General features: G+C 36.2%; 1 protein-coding gene across 9 annotated transcripts in view; it reads right to left on the bottom strand.

Moving 5' to 3' along the window:
* The window catches only part of PUM2 (pumilio RNA binding family member 2), a 77498-nt gene that overhangs the window by 25097 nt on the left and 26022 nt on the right, over positions 1 to 26379 (bottom strand). For 6 of the 9 annotated variants that reach the window (XM_072858497.1, XM_072858496.1, XM_072858500.1 and 3 more), the window contains exons 2-10: positions 23034 to 23102; positions 17059 to 17164; positions 16567 to 16754; positions 15748 to 15920; positions 12151 to 12421; positions 11767 to 11860; positions 9981 to 10106; positions 8651 to 8790; positions 6839 to 6977 (exon numbers count right to left, since the gene is read on the bottom strand). In XM_072858497.1, coding sequence (XP_072714598.1) covers positions 6839 to 6977; positions 8651 to 8790; positions 9981 to 10106; positions 11767 to 11860; positions 12151 to 12421; positions 15748 to 15920; positions 16567 to 16754; positions 17059 to 17164; positions 23034 to 23084 — 1288 coding nt within the window. In that variant the 5' untranslated portion in view covers positions 23085 to 23102. The remainder of the gene's footprint in view (positions 1 to 6838; positions 6978 to 8650; positions 8791 to 9980; positions 10107 to 11766; positions 11861 to 12150; positions 12422 to 15747; positions 15921 to 16566; positions 16755 to 17058; positions 17165 to 23033; positions 23103 to 26379) is intronic. The other 3 variants (XM_072858499.1, XM_072858502.1, XM_072858503.1) reach the window with 2 other exon arrangements.

The following is a 26379-nucleotide window of genomic DNA, read 5'->3' as shown; positions in this document are numbered from 1 at the left end:
CTGTACAATTAAAGGGCTGAACTAAATGTAAGTTTGGCGATTCCATACATTACCTAGCCACACTTAAAAGTCCATCTACAAAACCACATTAGGAAAGGAATGCTTTACATATGCAGGAATACCTTCGACCAGAACAAAAATTATCTAGTCCCAGTTGGTTTCACAGAAAACAGACTGTAATCGAAGTATAATTTCATTCGGCTGACAGTTAAGAGTTGGAACTGGGGGAGAAAAAGGAGGAGGAATTGAAAAAAGGAGAAAAGCAAGCAGTAGGAAGGAAAACAGGATACAAGATATGAATGAAGGAAAGACAAAGACAAAAAAGAGCAAAACAAAAAACCTTTATTTAGGACAAGAGCAAGAGAATTAATTTTAAAGCTCTGACACTTTATAATGAAGTAGAAGAATTGGAATAAGAATCCCTAAAAAATGGAAGACAAGAGCTAGGATAATCTAAGAAAGGGTGCTGACAAGGAAAAGATAACACCATCTAATTTTTAGGTTGACTATTCTTATAAAGCAATAAAACAAAACCCAAGAGAATTTCAATATTCCTCCCATGTTCAAATATGTACTAATGCTATTAAGAAAAAAGTCAAGATTGCAAAAATCACACATCTATTTTTGTATGTGTAAAAACCAAGATTTTGCATACTATTTTAAGTCAGTTTCCATGTATGTTCACAACTAGGTCTAGTAGAGTTCTCTCTGAAATACATATGGACCTGAACATAAAGACCTGGGCCTCTAATTCCAGGTGAGTACCTCAATTGCCAGGCTTCCAAGTCATATTTTCTCCTCCTCAATTTCTAGAACATCTGTGTAATCTCTTTTGCCTAGATGCCTTGCTCCAAAACCAGAACTGGAAACACCATCTGCCTACTGGCCCGGTGGTTACAGTACTCTGTAGGGAAGCTGGAGACACAGGTCTAAATTCTCTCCCACCAAGAAAATCTGAAGATGTGAAGGTAACTCAGATAGTAACTGAACAGGAGAGAGTGATGAAAATCCAGATCTTTAGGTTCAATTTACGGTTCTGGAGACAAATGCACTATACTGGTTATGAAAACTTATCATTACTATCATTCCAAACCTGTTTGTTCCCACTGCTCACTACTTGTTTTGCATTCCAGGTGCATCTACCTTCTCTTTCCCACCAACAGCACAGGAAGATAGTTGTCCTCCACAGAGTTTTTCTGAAAGTCTGGCTAGTTAAAAACAACCAAAACAGATTCTTACAATTGAATTGGTTAGGCAACTTTCATTATAGGTGCCACTGCCTCTTCCACCTACAAAACACAAAACTGTGCTGTGCTGCTCTACCACCTTCACCACTAAGAAAGACTGCTACATTCCCAAGGTAGGGAAAGGTGAGAGTGACTGCTGTCTGTTTTACTGTAGTTCTGTAGAGAACACAGCATAGAATATTAGAAGACTAGTGACACAGTAGGAAAGCTCTTTATAATACCACATATGTTCCTGCATACATGAGCAATGTTTAATTACCAGTATCTACATCTTTTCTACTTTTACTCATGGCATGTTCAGTTGATAATACCATGTTGGTCCTGCCATTTGTTACTGCTGTATCATATAAAACCACTTTTTCAGAACACAGAACTGGCTAATACCAGTATTTACTCTGTCCACCTACCCTCTTCAGATGTTCAAATCCACAGATAATGCTATAGCTGTATAAAAAAAGGACTGATCATATATTTACACCCTTGTGCTCATCTGAAACTAATACACATCATTTTATATTACTTCAGGCCCACAATGTAAACAAGCCTATTTTCCAATGCAAAATACTGGGGAAGGGACGACGGGACCAAAAAGATAAGTTATGGAATACTGTGTAAGTTAAGTTTACTGGGATTAATACCAAGGCAGTTTAATATATTAATTTTAGATTTTCTAAAATAATTGACTAGTATGACTGCTGAATTAAAAAGTGGGAGCAACCTGCACTTGCTCTTTGCATTACAAAATGCCCGATTTCTCTTGATACTTCCTTGCCACTATCTTAACTGTGATGCCACCCACAGACAGGTCATTTCAAATTAGTAATAATAAGCTAGGTCATTAGCATCAAGATACCGTCCATCATAGAAGGTTCAAGCTATGCATGAGAACTGATGCTTGCTGCTATGTTCCTAATCTACGAAATGAATACATTCTGACCTGGAATAGGAGTCACCTCAGCTTTCTACTCAAATCTACTAAAACAAAGCAATGTAGGACTATTTGTGAAATTGCTGAGACCTTGGTAAATGCATCTGCAGCCTCAGAAGTATAAAATTATTTGCTCTGACCTCAAAAATACAATTTCAGAGAGACCATCTCAGATCAAATAATTGAAGAACAGCTCTCATAGCAAAACTTAAGTCTTCTGCTTTCCCTTCCTTCACAGTATTCTACAAACTTTGCACCCCACCCCAGAAAGGTGACCACAAAGATAAAAACTATTTTCCAGATTTCTCTCTTATTAAAGATATGGTGACTTGCCAGATCTTCTCCTCTCTAATTCCCTCTCTCCTCCTGTTTCAGTTATTACCTCTCCATCACATCATCATCTCTCTGTGACTGTGCAATTTCCCCTCCAAATTAGCAACTACCAAAGCTCATTTCAGTGCCTTCACATTCAGCTTACTGTGGTCTTCCACTGCAACCAAAAAACATACTCTGTTTCCTAATCAGTTCCTAATCACACCTTTTATTTTAGAATTCAACTGCTCTATCTACTCTTACTGTCTCCAGAACAGCGGGGAATATGAAAGTAAACAATCTGGTAAGTGAGTACTGTGCTTTGCTGAAATAATTTCTAAATGTCTCCAAAACCACAGACTCTGAAAACTTTCTGGATTCTTTTCACACAAACCTTAAATTTTCTTAAAGAATGAGAGGAAATCTGTTCTCTTGGCTCGTGCAGCCCATTCTTAGTGTTGCTCTTATCCATCCAGTAATTTCTTCAGTGTCTTTCACTGGATACTTCACACTCTCTTCTCACATCTTTGTATGTAATACCACAAAGCTCTGCCCAGATCTCCTACTCCCTTCCCTCTATGCAACTTCCCTTGTTGATGACACCCAAACGTATGTCAGAGTTTGTCACTTGTCTCTACTCAATTTAAGTTAACAGATGTGACACTTCTTATTGCCAACTCAATTACCTGCCCCTTTTAACACTACCATCCTGACACCTCTCTCTCTCCCCACTCAGGAGCATAACCTGCAAGTCACTGTAGAGTCCTCTCTCCCTATGTAGAAAACTTACAGCTTCTCCCTTCTCAACATTCCCGAGACCCAATTACTCTCTTCTGCATACAGATTTGAAAATTTATTCAACTCTTCATCTTCAATCTTTCCTTAAATGCTGCAGTCTTTACTTCAGTCTCCCAAGCTCACCAAAACCTGAACCACTATAACCTTTTGTTTGTTCTGACAAAAGATATGCACAGCTTGATCTCTGCGCTTGTCCTCTCACAAACTGAATTCAGAACTTACTGTCCTACTAGTAAATGATTTATACTTTCTATAGCCATTGTAACTTTCTCAATACTGTAACTCCCTGTATGTCTGGCACAATTAGATTTGACTTCTATTTCGTACTACCTGGAGGCACAGAATGCACAACCCACTGCAATGTCACACTTCAAATTCCTCTAGGTAATAACAAATGCAATGCCAATAGAAAGAAATTGTTGATTTTAATGTTTTATGCATATTTTTCAGACAACTCAATTTACACGCCCATCTGCATACTAGATGCCCCACTATAGTCAGTGCTAACAGCTTCACTTGCGTGAACTCAATAAAACTAAGTTGCATCTGATCTAGCCAATGCAGTCAATGAAGCCTCCGGAGGGATTCAGCTGACCCGCCGCTAGACATCTATTTTAGGGTAAGCTGAGCAGCTCTGCAGCCTCTGTACAGCAACTGCACTAGGGAGATCTCCACTGAGCACAATGGCTCCTTAGACAACTGAGGTCACATGCAGATTCCTGAATCTGGATGACTAAGCCAAGTCCAGCCGTTGTTTTTTCGTAGAAAAGAATGTATACTGATCATATTATGATGAAATTGGGAGTACCCTCTGACTTTGTCTTGCACATTTATTCAATCAGAAACTCGATTTTTAAAGAATTCTTGTTACTGAAAGACTTGCTAAATTAGGACTGGAAGAATTTAAAATGTAATTGCACAACTCCAACGCAAAAGGTATTTCACTTCTGATGGTTTTAAAAAAGAAACTTAATTTTTTCAGAAAAGAGACTTAACAAAAACATTATGTGAAAAATAACCTGGATTTCAGACACTTTCTCTTTGCACTTAAAATGAGATACGTGCCTTAAGTGCTACACAAATACACCTCCCTAAATAATTAATACAGAAATACTTGAAATATCAAATTTGAAAAATAAAACAATCCCATAGTTGGAATAGCTCATTAATTTCATCCAACATGAAGGCTGTGGCAAGGAGAAAGCAGCTGGAATGATTTAAAGACAGCAGTACGGACAAGCTGAATAATATACTCTCATTTATTAGCTCGCAGTGAAGCAAACTACAAACATTCTCTCGGTAAAGAATATTCAAAAGCTTAAAACTCAATTTAGACCTACACTTTCTTGTAAAACACTCAGGTCCATTGAAACAAGAATTCCACACATTTTCTGCTTGTTTATTACATTATATGTGTTGTTTGGTGGTTACTATGTGGGATTCACTTAATCACATTTTGGTATCTAGATGTAATTTAGTGATCTTGATGCAATTTTATAATAAGTGAATAGGAAAAGGCACCTCTGGAGCAAAACCCACTTTATCCTAAATCAGGTAACTAAAAGAGGCAGATGAATCAAGACTAAAAGTTCCTATTTCTCTTCACTAGCAATAAAAGGAGCCTTAAGTATCTAGCTCAAATACAGACATCTAAAACAGTATTATGATTCCCATCTAAAATGGCTTGTGTTCATGTCATCATCCTATATCCTTCTCCTTCACCTGAAGAGAGGAATCACTAGTGCTCCCTATGAGTCACTACAAAACCACTTTATGATGACTGAGAAAAATAAATGTCCTTTTTGTTCGTATTTTGAGCCCCATTGCCTGTAAGATTGTGGTCAGTAAGGCTGAAAGCCAGTTGCACACAATTCCTATTATAGAACAGTCTGAAATACGTTCACATGAATAAAGTTTTTCTCTGGCCGTCCAGGCATGCAGCAGATAGGACAAAGCAGCAACCTACAATGGAAACGGAATAAAAAAGTTTCTGCCCTCACAGAAAACCTCTTGGGGCTTGTGGAGGAGGAAAAAAGTCTTCCAGTCCAATCTTCACAGGACAGGCTCTTGCGTTACCAAGTTTATGTATCTGACCACTGAGAATGACTTTCAATCATCTGTTTGGAGAGGGGGCCTTTTTGTGGGTTTTAAGAACTACCCTTGAATTATTTAAGATAGATAACTTTTCTTTTTGAAAGTAATGCTCTTTTTAAGTCTTCCTATAACAAAGCAAAAAATTTGGGCTGGGTCAAGGTCTCACATGTTGATTTGACTCAAACTAAATGTCACAGGCTTTTTACAAGGTATGGGCCAGTCCAGTCTTAGAGGTCCATGTCCAAAGCAAGAACTAATAAGTAACTAAAAACACCACCCCACCCCCCCCAACCACACATAAAAAAGGTATAGCTAAGCCTTTGAGGCTTTTGCAAAGATGCTTATAGCATCTCTGATACACCTCACTGTTTGCAGGCCTTCTCCATGGTTTGGTGAGGCGCAGAGATACCACTTGACAGGTGCTGTGACAGCACACTTTGCTGATTTCTCATTTTAGGTGAAAGAGAAAGATGCTAAAAGCTGAAGATACTACTGCATGAGAAGAAATAAAAATGGCAGTTAAAAAACAAAACAGACAAGAAAAACACAAGAACCAGTCTGTTCTGCAGCTAGAGGTGTAAAATCTGATTGTGTGAGGCAAAGCGCACAGTGCAGTCCCAGAGCATCCAGCAACGAACTAACTCTGACTTCTATAGGTCGTGAGGCATTTCAAAGTAGTGCTGACAGAAGAGAGAACCTGTACAAGTCAAATGCATTTGCAGCTACCACCAACATTATCTAACTTAACTATGTAAAATCTTAACTTTCATACTGAAGAACGGCCAAGTACACTTAAATTGTTCTTGCTCAGGTAATTGTACCAAACACTTAAAAGTGATGCTGAACTTCAAGCTAACACATTGTGCATTTATGACATGTGTACTGAGCCTCAGAATAAATCACTCCCCGGGTAAGTCAGAAGCCATGCACGCTAAAAGGATCTGAGGCTCCAAAGCTTTGGAGCGCTTCTACTTCAAGCATGTTGTGATCTTCAGAGATAATTAAACAGTAGTTTTCTTTTAAATTTCCTAATTTTGGATTCTGAATTTTAGATTTTATTATTATATGCCACAAGTAAAAAATTATTTCAGACAGACAAATTAAAACTTCCTGTTGGATCAAAGTAAACCATTCAGACAACTCATGACCTTTTAAGACAGCATATAGTTGCTTCACTACATGAAATTATCGTGCAAAAACCTATGATACACCTTGTGCATACATTTGTAACAACAAATACAGAGAAAATGCTCCAAATAAAAAATCTAGAGGAATTTCTTGTGCTCTAAGAATCCCGTGCCAGTATTTTAATCCTACCGAACAACATAAAACTATATAAAACTCAATTCTAAGCAGCTTATCATAAACATAGCAGGACTTTGAATAGTTAATCTGCTATCTAATAACACCAATATTTTAACTTGCAGTGATTCTGTTAATCCACTGATAACATACATACCTGGCATGCCTGTAGCAAGACCCTGACCAAAAGCCAAAGCTGGATTTGCTGCTGCAGCTGCTGCAAGTGACTCTGCCTGCTGCCCTTGCTGACCCTGATTGGGAGTAAGTGGGCGCTGAGTTGCTCCAGCACGCAGAACCTGGAAAAGACCAATATGACACCCTTTCCTTAAAAGGTAAGAAAGCACGCCCATTATATTATGCTTAGAAAGCTCTAAAAAAGATCTAGAACAGTTGCTTTGCATATTTGGTGCCACTTAGCTCTGAATTTCATTTTGGGAATACTCCACCTTATTGGTTTCAAGGATATATACATGGAAAGAACAAAACGCATAAACTATTTTGCTGACAAATATGACAATAAAATATCTGCCCTGCTCTGGACAGCAGAAGTCATGTATGTTCCATCAATGGTAATGAGTATAAAGTAAGGAAGAAAATCTGCAAGAGTGATACATTTATGAGCTGCATTATTATTAAATGAACACTTGTCCTTCCCTGATAAATGCATTTGTTTACATTATTTTCAGGCCATTGAATGATTTAAGTCTGAATACTTCAGACCTTGTCGTAACTCATGTAAATAATTAACGCTACACTGCCAATAGTGATGTAAAAAATGCACCCACTAAGTTTTAAGAATTCACATAACACTCCATCACCATGCAACACAGGCTTATTTTATTATGTTCTGACAGCATATCTCCGGGAATCTGACTGAAAAGCAATCCAAGTTCTTGCAACTACTCTATTCCACTTGGTTAAAATAATCTTTTCCAAGTCCAAAATAAGAGGGAAATACAATTTATAATATACCCCCCCAAAATATCTTACATGCGATTTGCATAAATTGGATATTAATTTTATAGAGAAAGCAAAAAAAAACCACTGGAGAGATTATCAATTAACATTCAGTTATCAATGCAGTTCACTGATAACAACAATCAGTAGGAGGAAAGATCCACCTGAATATGACAACAGTAATGAAGCTACTCTGGAACGTCATGGTAACTCAAAGTCACTTCTCATATTAAATTTATAAGAATGGCATTGAAATTAACCATATTGCTAGTAAAAACAAAAAAAAGTGACATTCATTCAAGCATAAGATCATTATAAGATTTGTGTTTTTCCTTTGTAGAAAAAGGCCATTTGTTTATACTGAAAGATCATATAATGGTTTTAAAAATACATCCAGAGTAACAATAAAAAATTAGCATTTTTTTTTAAGTCACTTAAAGAAATGGAAATTTCAGCAAGTTCTTGTAGCAACTGCTTACTCTTGATTTACCAAGGCAAAAATAATATATGGCACATGGTGATGTTGTAATACAATTATTCTGTATTACAGGGCAATTAAACATGCAGGGCAATCCTTCTTCCCCATGAAGCAACAAAGCTACTGATTAACACCTTTATTTCCCTACTTTTTAAAGAGACAAAGAAAAATGTGTAACATTCCATTTTTCAGCTAATTAATAAAAACAGATCAATTTTTTTCCCAAGCTTAAAAGAAAAAATATCCTCCTAAAATTACTAAAACATCTATTTTCATCCCCTTATGTTAGCTGTCTAGATTAGTTTTTAACTTTACATTAATTTTTGAATAACTGTACAGGCAGCATTATCTAGACATCAACATAACAGCACGGTAACCTGGATTAAAGCAACTATTTTTAATATTTTTTTATTTTAAAAATTGGGACTGCAAAATAAGACGAATATTTAGTATGCAGTAAAAGAATTCTTAAAGACAATGATAATCAGTAATGTAAGGAAATTGAAGGACATCTCCTTTTTATGAAGAACATACCGGTTGCTGTCCCTGTTGTGCCTGTGAAGCCGCTTGCTGATTTGCTGTGGTATTTGCTGCTGCAGCTTGCTGCTGAAATAAATTGGCTGGATACACACCCCATGGTACACCATAATACTGAGGTGGAACCACAGCAGGACCTAAAAACAGAAAACATGATTATTCCAGCTAATGCAGCTAGCTAAAATAATTACTTATATTGTTTGTAGCATCCCTCATTGATCTATCTTCTAAATGTCAAAACAGAAATCAGTATTAAAAAGAAATGAATTCCCATATTAGCCAAAATGATACATGAACACAAATGGGTTAAAGGATTCACATCAAACCATACCTTCTCTATGAAAAAAAATATACCCTTGTGAGACTCAGGTAACAAAGAAAAAAACAAAACAAAAACAAAAACTTAAAGTAATCAAAGCTTGTATACCAAAGAACACTCAAAATCAGTTTCCATGGTTGGAAGAAAGATCATTTCAGAACATCATAGAATGAACCAAAATTCATCCTCCTGACAGTGATATACTGAAACTATGATCATCTATTATTCCTCCTTTCTGTATGCTTCCTCTGCTTATAAACACAACTATTGCCTCTGCCTCCCCTGCCTACTACGTCACACTGTTCAGAATGGGCACACTTACCTCTACCAGTTTATTAATAAAGAACCCGTAGAAGAGTGAGCTCTCTATATCATTGTATTGTACACATAATGCATTATGTATACATATATATTTTTTCTACTGCCTTTCCTGCGAAACCACCAACTGGAGATACAGGGGTTTTTTTCAAAATGTTATGCTCAGGTCTGAGCACGAGCTGGGACTTGAATACTCAGTAGTGTTGTTTCACAACGGTATCTATTAACTTTTTAAGAGATTTTCCTGGGCTTGGGGTTTATCTGTTTGGGCCTTTTAGCATGCTGGAGACCATCTTTATTCTCATGCCCACTGGGAATGAGAAAACCTCTAATTAGAAAATTAATGGACTGAGTAAAAACATACAAGGAAAGGCTAGCTGTCTCGTCTTTTGAAAATAATACATACTAATGTTAGACGAAACTTTATTAAGGATAAACATTTTTAGAACAGAAGAAACTTAACTGTTGCATATAAAAGTCCAGGGGAAAGAAATACTCAGTATCCATATATAACAGAAACTGAATCCCTTTACTTTTTTGTGAAAATTTTCAAAACTGCAATACTAATTTTCCTAAAAGTCCCTCCTTCCTAGAAATATATTTACAGAGAATAAACAGAATGGATTTCAGCTTTTTTCTGATTTCATTCAGTAAAATTACCAAGATAGACACTAGAAAGTGTTCAGTTACCTGCTAGGGTAGCTGCTGCAGCTAATCCAGCTGCAGTGTATGGGTCAGTACCTGGAGGAGCAGCACTGATAATGTATGGGTTTGGCACAAAAGCAGCTGGAGCCAAGCCTGCTGAGAATACGCCTGCTACAGTAATAAACAGAGTTTAATTATAGCTAACATACTTAGCAAGCATCATCATATTCAAACCAATCAAACCACAAAGCATATCTGTTAAAATCAGAACTGCTTGTACTTTGGAAGTTTCTCAGAGCAGGTACACCATTACAGAAATCAACACTTCTCTCTCTTCTCACCAGTTCTTTCTTACTAACCCCGAGGCCTAACAGCTTTGTTTTGCTGGGTCTACAGACTCCAAGGAAATTTATCTCATATGTATCTACCTGCCCTTATACAGAAAGGATTATTCAAAGTGGAATTTACCTTTAAGTGGAATACAACTTCAACTATCTAGAAGTTACACTAGTCTTACAACTAAACCTGTATCAGACAAATAATCTAGTGTCTTAAGTGAATCAGGCAGATAGAATGAGTCACCTGCTAGAGATACAAATCTCTTTTCACTGACAATAGGGAAAAAATCTAACCATATAGTTTAAATCAGATATCTGGCTTTTAAACAGCAGGTTATGAGATGGTAATCTTGCTTTCAAGAATCTAAATTTGATATAAGGATTGTAATGCAAGGAGACAAGAAGGAGACAGAAGACACGACTTGTGGACTCACACAAACGTCTCAATCTGCCATGCTTCCAGCTCTAAGACTGTCTTAGCTACATAACACTAAAGAGCTGCCACTTTTAAACACCAGCTCTAGACTGCTGATCCCTGTCTGAATAGACCTCACAATCCAGCTAAACAAGCCGGTGGGAAAACTTAACTGTCACTGCATTGCAGGAGAACATGGACACATCCCTTTGGAGATGCTGCTTCCTATTTCTGTCTGCCCTTCTGATCCTAAGAACTCTTTTTCCCTCACAGAGGAAGGAGATCAATGCACACACTTCAACAGCCTAGTGGTGGAGAGTGGGAAGAGCAGGAATCTTTAAATCTGGCCTACAGTGTCAGAATTTGAGGAGCTCCCTTCCTTAAATAAGGAATTGCTTCCATGTGCGTTCCAACCTCCCTCACCCCAAACAGACAGCTTCTACAGTGGCAGATAAAACTGTTGTCACTGAAATATAGCCTCCTTATTGAGTTGCCAGCACACTAAGAACTTTATTCATTTAATTCACTGAATTACTTTAAAGGGACAGAAAAAAATGCTTGCTAAAGAATAATTCCATCACAAAGAAAGGTGCCCACGAGAATAAAGAGCTATCTGTTTAAAAGGTGCCATTAACAAGGAAGAATGAATTAACACAACAACTGTACAATGGTTTTTAACTGGATTATCAAAAATACTAAACTGCAATAGAATAACAGAATTGCATATTTTTGTTATTTTAGTAAATAAAGCTAGTGTTTCTATCCCTACTTATAGCAGAAAAGCTTTTTTACTTTTTCTCCCATCAAAATTCAACTATTGTGCTACACAAGCAAAAATAATCTCTCTTTGTATGCAACAGTTCAAAGTAGGCAAAAATTTACACAACAGAAAACCTTCTCTAAGGACAGGACAGTCTTACGCAGTCATTCTGAGCACTTTTCAGGAGAACCGCTAAAATGGGCCAATTGATCCGTATCTATTTGAATTAGAATACTGTGGGTAAAACTGAAAGGATTATACCAAAGCAACACACCCACTTTTGCCAGGGATGCCTGCTGCACTTTACAAAAACCTCACCTATGTGTGGCTGCTGAGCTGCAGCCAGTGCATATTGCTGCTGCTGGGCTGCTGTTAACTGTTGAACAGTCAGAGCATTAGTCCTCTGGAAAAGCTATTGGAAAAGAAAAAAAGATGCATTTCAGTTTTCAAAAGTCAGGGCTATAATATGCTGGGATTTACTTACAAAAAAAGATTTTAACCCAAGTTTCTATCCTAATAAGTTACTAAACTAGAAAATTATGCACCATTATTCTTCTAGATTAAATATACATTTATTTGCCTTTGACTAAGTCACAGACCAAACAAAATTAAATGCATTATATGCTTAAATTACTGGTTATCAAAGAGGATAATGCACAACTTAAAGGACCAATTTGGCATGTTTTCAAGTCCAGTACTAACCTGCTGCTGCGAATTGTAGTCAAAAAGTCCTACAGTAGCTCCTGAAGAGTCCATTTGTACCTGATTGCCAGGATAGTCAAACTGTAGAGAATCAAGACCAACTTGTTCCATGGCATCTAGATTCTGATTTTCTGGATTTGAAAATTCTTCTACCAGAGGCTTGTGGGCTGTAGGATTGGGAAGTGGACCTAATCCTTCTGTGGTGCTGGGATTGGGGCCCAAGCGTTCAGCTACTTCTGTTGGGGAGGCTTGTCGACTTCCAGGGGTACGACTGTTTAGAAGAAATTCAAGATAGACTCTTCAGTCTTAAATAAAGCTGTCCATGGACAGAGTAGAGCATTTCTATTTTAAAAGGATCTCTGAACTCAGAGACTTTACAAAGGGAAGTGACAGACTGATTTTAACCAGCATGTATTGATGGCTCAAGATAAAGGACACATTTCATTTCAAAGCATATATTTTATTTATTTTTTTAAACTTTAAGACTATACAGCTCTTCAAATCACCATGAGAAAAACAGACTATAATCTTTGAGGCTGTTTTGAGTGAAATGGAGTGAACTGTGGTCACCTGTAACTTTTGGGATGGCTCTTTATTACCTTTTGGAAGTGACAGGAATTATTAGAAAACGTATTGAAGAAAGTTCAAAAGGAAAAACAGAACAAAAAAGGAAATGGCTACATACATCTCATGTCAAAGAAGAAAAAGAGACAATAAAACTTCAGCTGGAAGAGGCAAACATACAATATAGCAAGTATCTTTCACATCTCAAAAGCAAACAATATATTTTTTACCTTAAGTAAAATGGACTAATAACTGCCTCATTTAGCATTTGACTAAAACATTTCATTTCCTACACAACTCATTTAACAGACTACACTACACCTGATGATTGCTTAGGGGAAAAAATTGTTCCTAATATAATCCCACTGATTCCATCTCAGTTTCCCTAAGAATAAATATAGCCTGTTGTTGTAGAAGAAGATCTTTAGGATGGAGCAAAACGTAGGTGTTTGATTTCTGTTGACAGTAAGATAGAGATATGGAGCTGGAAATCGTTTACTATGCCAAACCCCTGAAAGTTCAGTTTCCAAATATGAACGGCTGGTGGTGACCGATATGCAGATAGCTACACTTACCCATCTGTAAGTGCACTAGTGTTTAAATTCCCATCAGAGGGAATGAAAATCTAGTCAATACCATTGACAGAGCCTAGACAGCAACTCAACTGACCAGTCACTAGGTGTTTACTTCAGGGTAAAAGCTAAATTGTTCTCTTGTCTCCACCGGCTGTATTGACTACATCCCCACTGACTACAGGGGAATCTCTGTGCACCCATAAACACTTACAGGCAAACACCTGAAGTGAGATATCAACAGATTCCCAACCTTATGTTTGGTTAGATTTAGGGTGCCTTAATTTGGAGTGGTATCCCACCTCCTGTGTCAGGCCATATTGTTTAGACTACCAATTTTTACTGGCAAAAATCTATGTCAACTACTAGGAAGGAGTCATGTGAGAGAATCTATGATCCCTTAACAGCATTACTGTATTGGCAGAACTCGATAATTATATATTGTTTCTCAGGAAACATACAACTTCCAGTTAAGTTTGCTTTATTTGTGAAAACTGGGCTCTAATACAAAATGCCATCTTGCAGGATGAAACTACATTTATTCCAGCAGTACACTGCCAGAGCAGTACGGTATACTGCTAACTCTAGGACAGAGACACTACCTGTTCTCCTCCCTCTTCAGGGCTCCAAAGTTGAAGTATCTGTTCCTCACTGGAGCACAGATTAATGCAAAGAAATCTGCTAGTATTTATGTATTTGCTGATACCAACTCTAAAGACTGTATAGCTAGAAAGCAGTCTTTTAGTGAGTTTATTCAACAGTACTGTATGATTACTACTTTGGACAAAATACTTCAAAGATAAAGCAGCTACGCTAGGTATTTTTTAATGTAACAACCAACCTCATGATGATAGTCTGTAACATATTGTCTGCCATCTAAGTATCCTAGCTAGCAACCATGTCTTGCTCAACGTACAAAACTTGAGTTTGAAGCTGTGTAAGATTCCTTATTCTACCCAAGTGACATACAGTATCAACAAAGTGAAGAACAAAAGTAAAACAGGCAGTTATTTCAGTACATACTTTAGTTTAAAAAAGCTGTAAGTACAATAAAAATACAACGAGGAGGACAGGACAAAGTTTCTTTGTTAATACTTATGTTTAGCTAACATAGGTTGTTCCTTATATTGGTGCTGTTCTGTTGCTATAGTTAAAGTTGTGTCAATACTTCAATTATAAACCTCTGTCTGGAGGGCTTTATACCACCACTTTATACAGCCCATTTAAATTAGATGACTTTTTTTTTTTTTTGAGAGAGGTTTACTGGCTTTGGATGCTTTTTTGCACTTGTATATTTTTTAATAATTTCTCTCTTTAAATAATACAAAAGGTACTTCGCAAGCAACTATTTCAAAATTGAAATAGATACTGGTAAAGAAAAGCAGGACAAAATTTATTCTGCATTTTCTACATATAATATCGAAGGCAACTTTGTTTTTTGTGCATATTGCAGCATGCATCCGAAAGGAGCTAATTTGAGGTCTCTAATATGCTTGGTATTACATTCTTTTCAGTAACACGTCTTGAAAAACAGACGAAGAATCCCTCCTTAGCCTCAGGTAAATACGTTGTTTTTTTTTTTTTTTAAGGGTAGGAAATACTTACGTATGGGATTCAAACATGCATTTTAATATACTTGTTCAATTATGAACTAATGAAACCACAACTATTTGGTCACATTCATCACATTAATACAAATTTATGAGCAGCACTCTAGTTTTCTGATCTTGTTAATTCTTCTGTATGACAGTTACAAATGCATCACAGTCATTTAAAAACAAAGATTAGTCCTTTAAAAATACCCAATTTAAAAAGCAGTTTAGCATTAGGAAAAAACAGGCTGGCTGTGCTGTCATATAGGAGTTCACAGTTCAAAAGCTTGAGCTTGGTCCAATTTTTTTTCCCCTAAGAAAACAACCAAACCACAACATCATTCTATACTGTGAATAGTGACATTTAACTATGTGAATAGGGAAATACATTGTTTCTCCTTAGTCAAATAAATGCTTTCTGTAAAGACTTTTGTGGGGAAATAATTGTGTTAGGCTGTGGTATCCACTAGCAAAATTAGAAGGAAATCAAAATTCTGTAGGACTTACTCTCTACAACAACAATCAGATGCAAAAGTATCTGTACTGAGTATTAAAGGAAGCAGCAAGAGAAAGGAATTTAGTTTGAAATTAAAAGGGTTAAAGTTTTTATCCCTCTTTAATTTACCACATTTTGAAGGTACCCCATTTACTTTGAATAATTACTATATTAAGATGAATTTGTCTCATGAGAAGTGACACACACATTAATGACATCTTAAGAAACATGTTGCACAGTGGGAAAGGGAGGACGTGAGGTAGGAAGAATCAGTCTGCAGCTGGATAATGTTTAAAGCTGACACACAAACCAGAACTGTAATAATGCCCTTAAGAGACATGCTCGTCTTCTTGAGAAACAGTTAAAAGCTTACTTAAAATCTTTGCAATCGGCATCCATTCCATTTGGCAAACCTCTGCCATTTATTTTAGTAACATCCTCATCATCTCCTTGTTTAAGATCTCTGTTTTTGTCCTCCTCAAACGGAGAAGCCTTGCCTTTCTGATCTCCTTTCTCAGGTCCATCTGTTTCAGCATCTCTAGTGCCCTGAGGAAAAAGAATCTGTTTGATTCTGAATATTGAACAGAACACAATAGGAGCACCACAAGGTGACCTAATTCTACACTACAGTGCACGTAAACAATACAAACAGTTTGTTTTCAATGAAATTGCATTTCGTGGGTAACTTGGTCATCAAGTTTCAACCACATGCAATTAGTAACTGCCAAAATGTGAAAAGGAATGCCAAGATTTATAATGGAAGAGCTAACTCAACCTTAACTATAGCGGTGCTGTTAAAGCAGTAACACTTCAAATTAGATAAAGTTTATTTTATATAGTTAAAACATCTAGTACAAAACAAACCCGTATGGAAACACACAATAGGAAGATCTAGAATAAAGCCCATCACACACTTTAAATTAAGCTATTTGCAATCTTTTTCCTACCTTTATTTAAAGGTGTTAGGAAAGTACGTTTTTTTTAAGACAGCTATTTAGTCAAGATTCCCAAACCACTTCCCTCTTCTGCCCCCTCCAAACAAGGAAGACAGACAGATAGCAACTACACACCTCCTTCTAAAGAGAAGAATTAAAAAAGGAAAATGGACAAATAGAGTAGAAAATATAACCATGTGAGACAGTAAGACCACAGTAGGTAACTAGGCAAGCTTAACACACGCTGCATTACTTACAAAAGCTCCTTTCCTAAACCGGGAATCCAATTTATCAGCTGGAGAGGAACTTAACACATATTCTACCATGCTCACTCCAAGGCCGCCACTTTCTGATCGTGGAGACAATACAGCATTTACTTCACTGTTGCCATGAAAACCCTGTCCAGGCTTTCTCTGTACCATAATAGGTTGGGACATAGAATGGTCTGTTAAAAACAAATAAATAAATAAAACTATTGTCTTTTTTTAAATACAACTTGTAATGTGCTTGCATTTCATTACAAGAGGCAATATTAAACAAGACCAAAATTAAATTAAATAAAAAATGTCAAATCCCAGTTTCAAGAAGTGTTACTGGCACACAACTACCAGCGCAGTATACATTTTCACAATTAAAATGAAAGGAAAATAAAATTTAATACACAATTAAAATTTATAATACTAGTTTACTTTGAAATAATATTTAGTAAACATGACTGATTTTTCAATACATATACATCAATCACTTACGAGGAGTTCCCCATGCAGTCTCTCTCCACTCATCACCAAGGAATATCCCTTTTTGTCCATCTTTTGCCGAATCATCAGGTTCCCAAAACTTTTTGGCAGGTAAAAGCTGTTCCAAAAGAGAAAACGGCTTTATTTAAAATATGTTTATAAATGGGCAAAAAAACCCAATACTATTAAGAGGATATGCAAGTAATTCATTTTAGATACCAAAGTCAGCTTTACATAAGGAAGAGTGCATTGCCAAGGAATAATCATAAACACTTAAAACTTATGTTCCGTTACTGAAGGGGATGCTGTGTAAAGAAATTGCTCAAGTGACCCCAACAAGACTGAGATTCTGAAGTTATGAGAGCGAGAGATACAGAATATAGAAGCAGCTGTCAAAAAAGCTAATCAAATTAATCCCTGGTGTTAAACCGAGCAAATCCTCTCAGAAACTTTAACTAACACTGCCTTCTATTCCGTGTTGGCTCAAAAGCTTAGCCTTTAACTAATACTATAATGAAAATCAGAAACAGCAGCAGTTCATTGTAAAGTTCTGTTCACTTAGAAATGCATCATGTTCCAAATTTTAGAAAGCGACTAACACATGGTGGCAAGTCAGCTCCTTTAGACCATAGGGATCTGCTGGTTACAAATCTGTGACATTCAAATTTGAAGTTCCACATAGCAACAATTTCATTTAGCTATATGATTTTTTTTCTTTACTACTTCTAAAGCGGAAAAAGTTTCAAGTTAGATCAGTATCACTTCCTGTACTGTCTTTGAGGACAGAAAACTCAGTGCGACATGACAGAAGCACCACACAAACAAAAATACCTCAAATGTCAGCATTCTTTTTACTTTTATTTTACTACTTTTACTTTATTCCTCTAACTTTTCCCATCAGTAGCAGTACAACTGCCAAACTCCACCTATCACATTTTCTCTTGAATATGTAATTAAAAAACTATTCTCAGACTATATATTACATACTTCACAAGGTCCATCAACTGAAACTATAATGAAAACAACTTGCAAAAAAAATAGGGAAGAGCTCTGAAGACAGCATCGTAATCCATCAAATTCTGCAAAATGTAATGTTCAGTTTAAAATGTTAAATTTTGTGAATTTAGGAAAAAAAATTAATCTGATAAAGCTTTGTTTGCAATAAATTAGTACATTCTGGAGCTCTGATTCTCCTGTTACTTAAGTGACTAAAAAATCCTTCTGAATTTCACAGCTGCTTAGTATAAGCCTTGATGAAACTACTAACAAAAATATTTTTTAGGTATTTCTTAATATAGCACTGAAAGAGCTCATGAAAACAGCTTAAAGAAGAGGATAAGACTGTCATTAACAGGCCACAATATTAACACTGAAACAGAGGTGACAAGAGCTCCTCTGGAGTAACTTAAGGATTGCCGATTGCTGTTTTTCTGTGCTGCCCAGACCTCTTACCAGAAACAAAGCATTTTGACTAGCTAACCTACTGAAATCCCTGGGTTCCTTACATAAATTCATTAACGCAGAAGGACTTGGGGTGGAGGATGATAAACAGGCAAAGCTCAACAAAACTATAGGAGAGTATTATGCTTGCAAGAGTGTTATACTGTCATTACCTGCCCTGAGATAGATGCCCACTTTCTCAATGCATGTCAACCAAACATACTTTGGGAGCACCAAGATATTAAGTTTACCCCGAATTTAAGGGATGAAGTTAGCCATCAGAGAACAGAGAAATAAATTAATGGAATCTTACAAATGCAGTTCAACTAAAAGCAAAAGATTATATATTTCAGATCAGCCTATGCAATCTACTAATCTTTTTTAGCTTTATATTGTAACAAGTTTGCAATACTACTCATTTTTCATTTTGGAGGACAGTGGTAGAACAGAAAGCAAGCATTTCATGATTATCTATGAAAACTTAGTTTTCAGAAAGATAATAATGTTTTATGTTAAATGCAGTCTAAGACAAGTTCAAATATGTATCCAGCTGAGATGAGAGTGATGAGAAATACAGAAGTGAAGGTGTCACAACCTAACAACCTTGTCAGAATAAAACAGATCACGTAATATCTTGGGTGTCATAAAATGAGCATCACCTTAAAGTATGCTTACCCTGAAATTAGTAAATTCCACTATCAGACAGGTGTTCAGAGAACACAGTGTTAAGAACATAGGCAAATTTAGAGCAGAACACACTGCAATACTGGTTTTTATTTCAAAACTCATTCGCAGGATTTCTATCGGAGGAAAAAACAACTGACCACTGGTAGGAAGCAGCAGTAATCCTCACTGCAAAAGTACAGGTTGTTTTGGGGAGGGGGGTGTTGGTTTTTTGTTGTTGTTGTTTGGGGGTTTTTTTAGGTTTGCTTTGGTTTGTTGTTTTTTGTGGGGTTTTTGTTTGTTTTTTAACTACACACTCTCAAATTCCAAACAGATACATTCAACTGCTTGCAGTCTTCATGTGCTCTGGTACACAAAGAATACAGAATATCTGTAACACAAAACATAATGCATCATCTGTACCTCAAGAGGCTAAGTTTAAAATGTATCCTATTGAAGATCAAACAGTTTTACAGAAAAAGTTTTCATTAAAATTTCTACACAACAAAATCATCCCTCAAATACTTAAATAAATGGAATTTTTTTAAATTAACAATTTTGCACCTCCCTGAGGGTCAGCAATTTAGATTTATTATTTATTTTTGACAGATGATGGATATGACATACACTATGCTCTTTTTAAAGGTATGCTTCAGCTACTGGATTGCCATATAAGTGAGCACCCCTCACAGCTGTCAACTATTTCATTGAGGAACTCAAAAAAGAGTACTTTTCAGAAAAACAAAACAAGTGTGTTCCTCTAACAGACAACAAAAAACCCCCACTTGATTAGTTCTACTGAAAAAGACTTAATCAAGAAGTCATCACAAATTAATACAAGTAGCTAAAATCATCGTGCTTTACCCTTTGATAACATGTGTTTTGCTTAATACTTCCTGCATTTAATCCAATAAAAAGGAAACCTTACAAAGATACATCCAATCCTAATTCAAAACAGTGGAAAAGATTGCCATAGTTCTTACTAAGCTCTTCCAACAGTATGCTAAGAAGTGTCTCTTTCAGTATCAGCGCTGATCATGTCTCTGCCAGATGAACAAAGCCCTTTTCTCGCATAGATAATAACCAATTATGCTAAAGCTGCCTCTTAACCAGCTCTCTGATAAGTAACTGCACAGTCTTCACTACTGGCTCTTGAATTAAGGGCTTTTTTAAAATTTAAGATCAGATGTTATTCCTACAGAGCCTTCTACAATTTCTCTGATTTAAGTTTTGACACCAGAAACTGATACATTGTCCCTAACCTGAAATTTGCGTGTGCTTTGACCCTGTAAGTTTCTGTAAGAACAGACATTATCAAAAAAAGACTTAGTTTTATATCCAGTTTGGCAATTAATTCTATGTATGCCTGTATTAGGTCACACTAAAGGTCCTGAAGCCCACTACGCTGGCCCTGAAATAGCAAACAACAGATGCCTAGAGAAGAGAAATAGCACCATGTGTCAGTATTTCTTCAGAATATTATCACGACCTTAAGGGTCATGATAGCTTTTGGGAGCTGGAGCCAGAAGAATCATAGCTGATCTAACAGCTAAAATTTTAGGAGACATTTAGAGAAAGACACCTGCAATACAGCAGATCTCTTGCTAATAAAACTTTAGTCTGTTTCTTTACAGAATAAATTAACAAAGAATTGCAAGACAGAAACAGATCAAGGAAACCATATCTCTGGCTCATGTTATGCTGTCCTATTCCCCATACTGATTGATACCAGGCTCCATCTGAATGCAGCTCAGATGGATAGCTTAACAGAAGGATTTCCAGTACATATTATTTCCAAAATGTGTTATGGTACAATGAAAACAGATTTCATACTATATCCCTTTACATTAGCACATGGAAGAGATACTTGCTTGAGGACTCAAGACAGTCTTGATTTTAGTAATTATATGAAAAGCATCAGCCTCCTAATGTAAAGTATTGATTCTCAATTGGGGGAAAAAAAGACCAAGAAGGATTAGAATTATGAACAAGAAATTAATTTCAGTTCAGAGAAAAATCTATCGAGACAGAGAAAATGAGGAAGAGAACAACTTCCCAATAGCTAGAAGCAGATCACTTAACCTCCCTTTCACACCTTTCAAAGTAGACAGAGGGCAGCACGTAAGAACATACAACTACCAATTCTAGCTTACAAGGGTATTTATGAGGACATTTCCTTTAATATTTTGGAAGGTTATAATCAAAAAGAAGGTTAAAACAGCCATGGAATCTATTCCAGAACTACTTCATTGTTGTGCAATACATTAAGAAAATTACTGCGTAAGTTAACCTAGCTATGTGAACCTGTTACCTCAAGATACCTGGAAGACACTGTTGGAATGAAAGACACAATAACCTAGGAAGTGCAAGATCACAATATAGTATCAATTTCTGATGCTATATTAATGTATTAGAACACTGGCTTTTTGTATGTGGATTTTTTGTTTGGATGGTTGGTTTTTTAAGCATCTTCACAGATCCACAGAATACCGTGAAAACAAACAAAGTCATAATCATGCATAAGTATCTCCCTCAATCTGAGATAACCTAAAATGAAGATCTGTATGAGCAGTCATATATACCTCAATTTAATTCCCAGGCATTTATGCCATCGTTCACTTCCACTGCTTTCAGCCTTTCAGACTACTTCGTGGGTGGCAAAAGAACAAACACCAATATGAATTTTACCCATCCACTCTATCACGCCATTGCTACTATCACAGATACCTTACTAACACCTCTACCTTTCAAAAGGAGTTTTAAGTGCTGGGGGGACAGGGGGAAGCAAGCATATCCAATGTGGCTACTCAGCTTTCTAAAGAACAGGGCTTCATCTATTATTGCTTTCTCAAATGGGAGATGGTTCAAGAAAGTCAACATGGAACCCTGGATGAAGCAAAAATTGATTAAAAGCCAACTGATTGGTTAAATGCTTCATTCAAGTAAAAAAAAAAATCAAGTAAGACTAGCCTTGTGTCAGCCCAGAAACGTTCAGCAACTAGAACATGGCATTTGTTTTTCATCAATAAGTTACTGTTTCCGTAGAGATCACAGTCTTATCATCATTTTAAGAGAGTTAAGCTGAAATACTGTCACTGGTTCAATTATCAACTGCATTAGGTAAATATCCAGCAAGACAAAAGGATCAGTATTTGAAGTCTTAGTTCAACATTAATTTATTTCACTACCATGTCCTGTCAGGGCAAGTAACCCTAATGCATGTTGATTACTTTCTATACAGTTCAGGGAACTGCTTTTGAAGGAGATAAGTCATCCTCCATGATCTTAAATTCCACACCCTCCCCCCCCCCCCCCCCAAAGTACACTGACTTAAAAAAAAACCAAACCAATCAAAAAATTCTTCCCTCTAGCTAAATTATACAATAGCACTATTCACCTTGGTTAAAATCTTCTTTTAAAGAGTAATTAGCAGTAAAAAAAATAGTAAACTACCACACATTTCTGCTAGGGTATGCCAGTTTCACTTTTTCTGGAGCCAAACCTTTTTCAGATCCCAGTTTCCTTGGCTTCTCAGAGGTAGTAAGCAATTTTTTCACTAGCTTAGATACAGTGACACTGAAAACATGCCTCATATTTCATAGAATTGCACAAACTTTCGAACAAACTACCCTGTCACTTCCCCAAGAGTATCAGTCATCTAGTAAGACTGACATAGTAAACACAGTAAATCCAGTCAACAACCATCCCAGTGTTCTTGTAAACTACTTAGTTTATCTTCACCTTACAACCAAAATCTTCAGTTGCCTGAAAAATCAATTTGGTCTTAAGAGAAGCTGTTTGCTTCATATCGTATTATTTCAGACTTCTTAAATTGTATCAACATTTCCAAACCACCAACTGGATTTTCAGCCCTCAATAATTACCTCTCCCATTCCCCGAGATTCTAGGGCAAGAGCTTGAAACTCATGATTCATCTCATCCACAGATCGAACCTGTAGAAAGAAAAACAAAAGAGTGCTCCATTAGTAAAATATATTTTCAAAAATTGAGTTTGTAATACTCCACAAGATTTTAGACAACTGAAAGCACACGCAAAATCTCAATCTAGGCTGAATATGAGTTTAGATTTCGTGAACAGATACAGTTAGTGACCAATTTAATGCACCATGCTACTAACATGCAAGAAATTGAGAGACTCAAAAATTTTCATCTTCATATATCTAGATGGGTATCACTCACTATGGAAACAATGACCAATATTACATTTGCAACAAATGCAAAAAAAAGTTAAATTAAAGATTTAGACATACAATATCCTTTGGAAAGGAGATGACCCATCACACACAATGTTACTGAGTACACTTAGCAGCAAAGAAAAGCTCAAGACACGTCACAAAAGCTACTAGCAATGTGTTGCTTTTAAAATCTAGTAACTGACTGCATTATCACAATTTCTTGTGCTTTATTCCAGGAAATAGCACTCCTCCTCTGTGTGTTTTCTTTTTTTGTTTGTTGTAAATATGGAAGGTGTATTACTAAAGCAAGAGTTGCTGCTGCAACAAACCACCTCCTTTTCAATGGCATGCAGACACAATGTACTGGGTGCATTCATTCCTGAGAAAATGGTTTCCACAAGGAATTTTCAAAGCCATGACAAGCTTAGAAAAACAAATAAAAAAGGGAAATTCAGAGTTGTTTATCCCCTTCCCTTCTTTCTCAACAGTGAGATGCAGCAGGGTGAAACGGTGAAGTTATTCAAGTTCAAAATAAAATCTAAGTTTCCCTCCCAATACCAGTCTCTCCTGAGGAGTTAATTCCACCTAGTAAACCCATCTGTTCATATTAACAAATAAAACAAAATGAAGTTACTCCATACAGCTGATAACACATTAAGATCACTCTTCAAAAAATACTCAAATACTAGGCAAAGAAACTATCTTGTGCATTTAATATTCTGGTGCAAACAACTTTTCCAATTCTTTCTTAGTGTTGTAAAAGTGTTAATTAGCTGTCAATAGATGCTCTAGTCTCAATATTCTACTCTCAACACATTGTTATTGCCCTATAATCTATAAGCCATTAACTTCTGAGGTTGAGTGCCTCTCTATTTTTGAGGATGAAATTTCACAGCTCAAAGAAACATTCCCTCAGAAAGAACAATATTTCAGTTAAGATGGATTCTGAAACCAGTTCCCAACAATTTCAGTGATCTACCGAAGAGCAAATTTAGTTTCACAGTGAATTACCCGGGGGGGGGGAGAATCAGCACCTTAACCTTTTTCCAGTGCTGCTGACATTTAAATAAATTAGGTTGATTTTATTCTTTTAAAACCTGAAAGCAGATTTTCATGTATCCTTAAGAAAGCTAAAGATATTTTTAAAAATGAATTTTAAAATAGATTAGTTATAATTTACGTGAAAAAAGCTCTTTTTTTATTAGCTTCAAGGGATAATCAAATCTTTGTGCATGCATATAGAAAAATTAACTGTAGAAGAGGAATTATTTAGAAAGAAAAAATTAGAAATTCAAATTTTGAAGACTTCTTAATTTGGATACTACAGTTTCTGAAAACAGAATTTCTTCTATAGATGGTTGAGAAAGTTGTTTATCTTACCATAGGCCACTCCCCATGCTAAAGTTATGCACTTTAGTTTCAATTATCAATCAAATAGTAAATTAGATACGTCTGTCTCAAAACGTGGTTTTGTTCTAACAGTACCTCTAAACAAAATTTGTAGCTAATGCTTGCCAAACTGTACTTACCATAAACACTACCCAAAATCACTGTTAGATAAAAAACCAACCAAGCTTGAAAGATGTTCATGTTTTTTGGTTGTGGGTTTGTTTTGGGTTTTTTTTTTGTGCTGCAAGACCTAATACCAAATATTTTTCACAATTCAGCAAAGTTAAAAAATATGGCCACACACACTTCCAAGTCTCTAAGAAAGGACAATCCAAGAATCAGGGTAATAGCATACTGAATTCCTTTTTTTTCCTGAGCAGTTCAGAGTCATCTCTAAAACGGAAATCTTCCAAAACTGTAAATAAACTTTAGTACACTGACCATTGATTTTGCTCACTGCCCCCCTTCTTACAAACATGAAATTTAAATTAGTGTTATCTATTGCTATCAGCAGCAAGAGAAATACTACAGTATTTTTACTGCAGCAAAGAGGGTCTCCATTTCTGTTTCCATCAAAAAGAGCAGCCCACAAAATCCTCTCCCATATCCGGGATATATGCTTCACAAATCAGTTTACAGACTGGAGAATATACAGGCAGCACTAACATCTTCTGAAAATCTGCTTTCTTCAATGCTAGCCCTATCACTACAAAAACATGCAGAATAATGACAACCAAGCTAGATCTACTACATATAAAGACATGCCCTCTCCCTGAAGGAGAAACTTTGGTTAGGACCATCTATATTACTAGGAAGTTTTATTTTCTCTAATTCAATGCCAACATTCACCTAATTCATATGCTCCAGAAATAAACATTTTTAATATACAGGGTTTTTTACATCAAATTCATAATATTAAAAAAAAATTTCTATTTTTATTCATTCTCTGTCATCTGGAATAATTCGTAAATCAAAAGAGGCCTATGAAACATACTGTTCAACATTTACAAATTTTTCCAGGTTTTGATCCATTACATCTTTTTTCTTGATTTTTCTCCCCCACAATCACTCTGAAGACTATTCTTTCTCCATTTACCACCTACCTGCTTTTGGGATTAGTTGCTAGATCTAATCTTAGTTTTCAGAGTCGAATGCTAATAAGCCTTTCCAACTAAGAGAAGCTGGCAACGGTCCACACTTCTGATACACATCAGATCACTCCTCAGGGCCCCCAAATTATGTGCAAATGGATACTACACACCAAAGCAGTCTAGGCATAACAATTCCTCGCACACGGCTGTTAAATAGATAGAACAGCTTACGCGTACCCACGAACTTTTCCCCTTTGACATACCAATAGAAAATTCTGATCTTTTTCTCCTTCCATAGAAACTGGGTACAACATACCAGCATGTATTAGTCCATTTTTCATCACAGCATTAGGAACAAGATTTTAACACAGAGTAAAAACAAAATTATATTTTTAGTAGACTCTTTATCCCTAAAGTTTACACTCTCTCTCCCCGACATTTACAAAATAATTTCTTTTAAATCTAGAGGCCTACGCAAAAACCTTCCTTTACTCTGTCAAAACTCCTAGTAAGAGTAATTATCTCATTTCTACTGTATTTCACTACTACCTCAC

Source organism: Ciconia boyciana, chromosome 3 (assembly GCF_034638445.1).
Source record: "Ciconia boyciana chromosome 3, ASM3463844v1, whole genome shotgun sequence".
NCBI classification, from domain to species: domain Eukaryota; kingdom Metazoa; phylum Chordata; class Aves; order Ciconiiformes; family Ciconiidae; genus Ciconia; species Ciconia boyciana.
The sequence above is the reverse complement of the archived record's forward strand: the minus strand, read 5'-3'. Positions and strand labels throughout refer to the sequence as shown.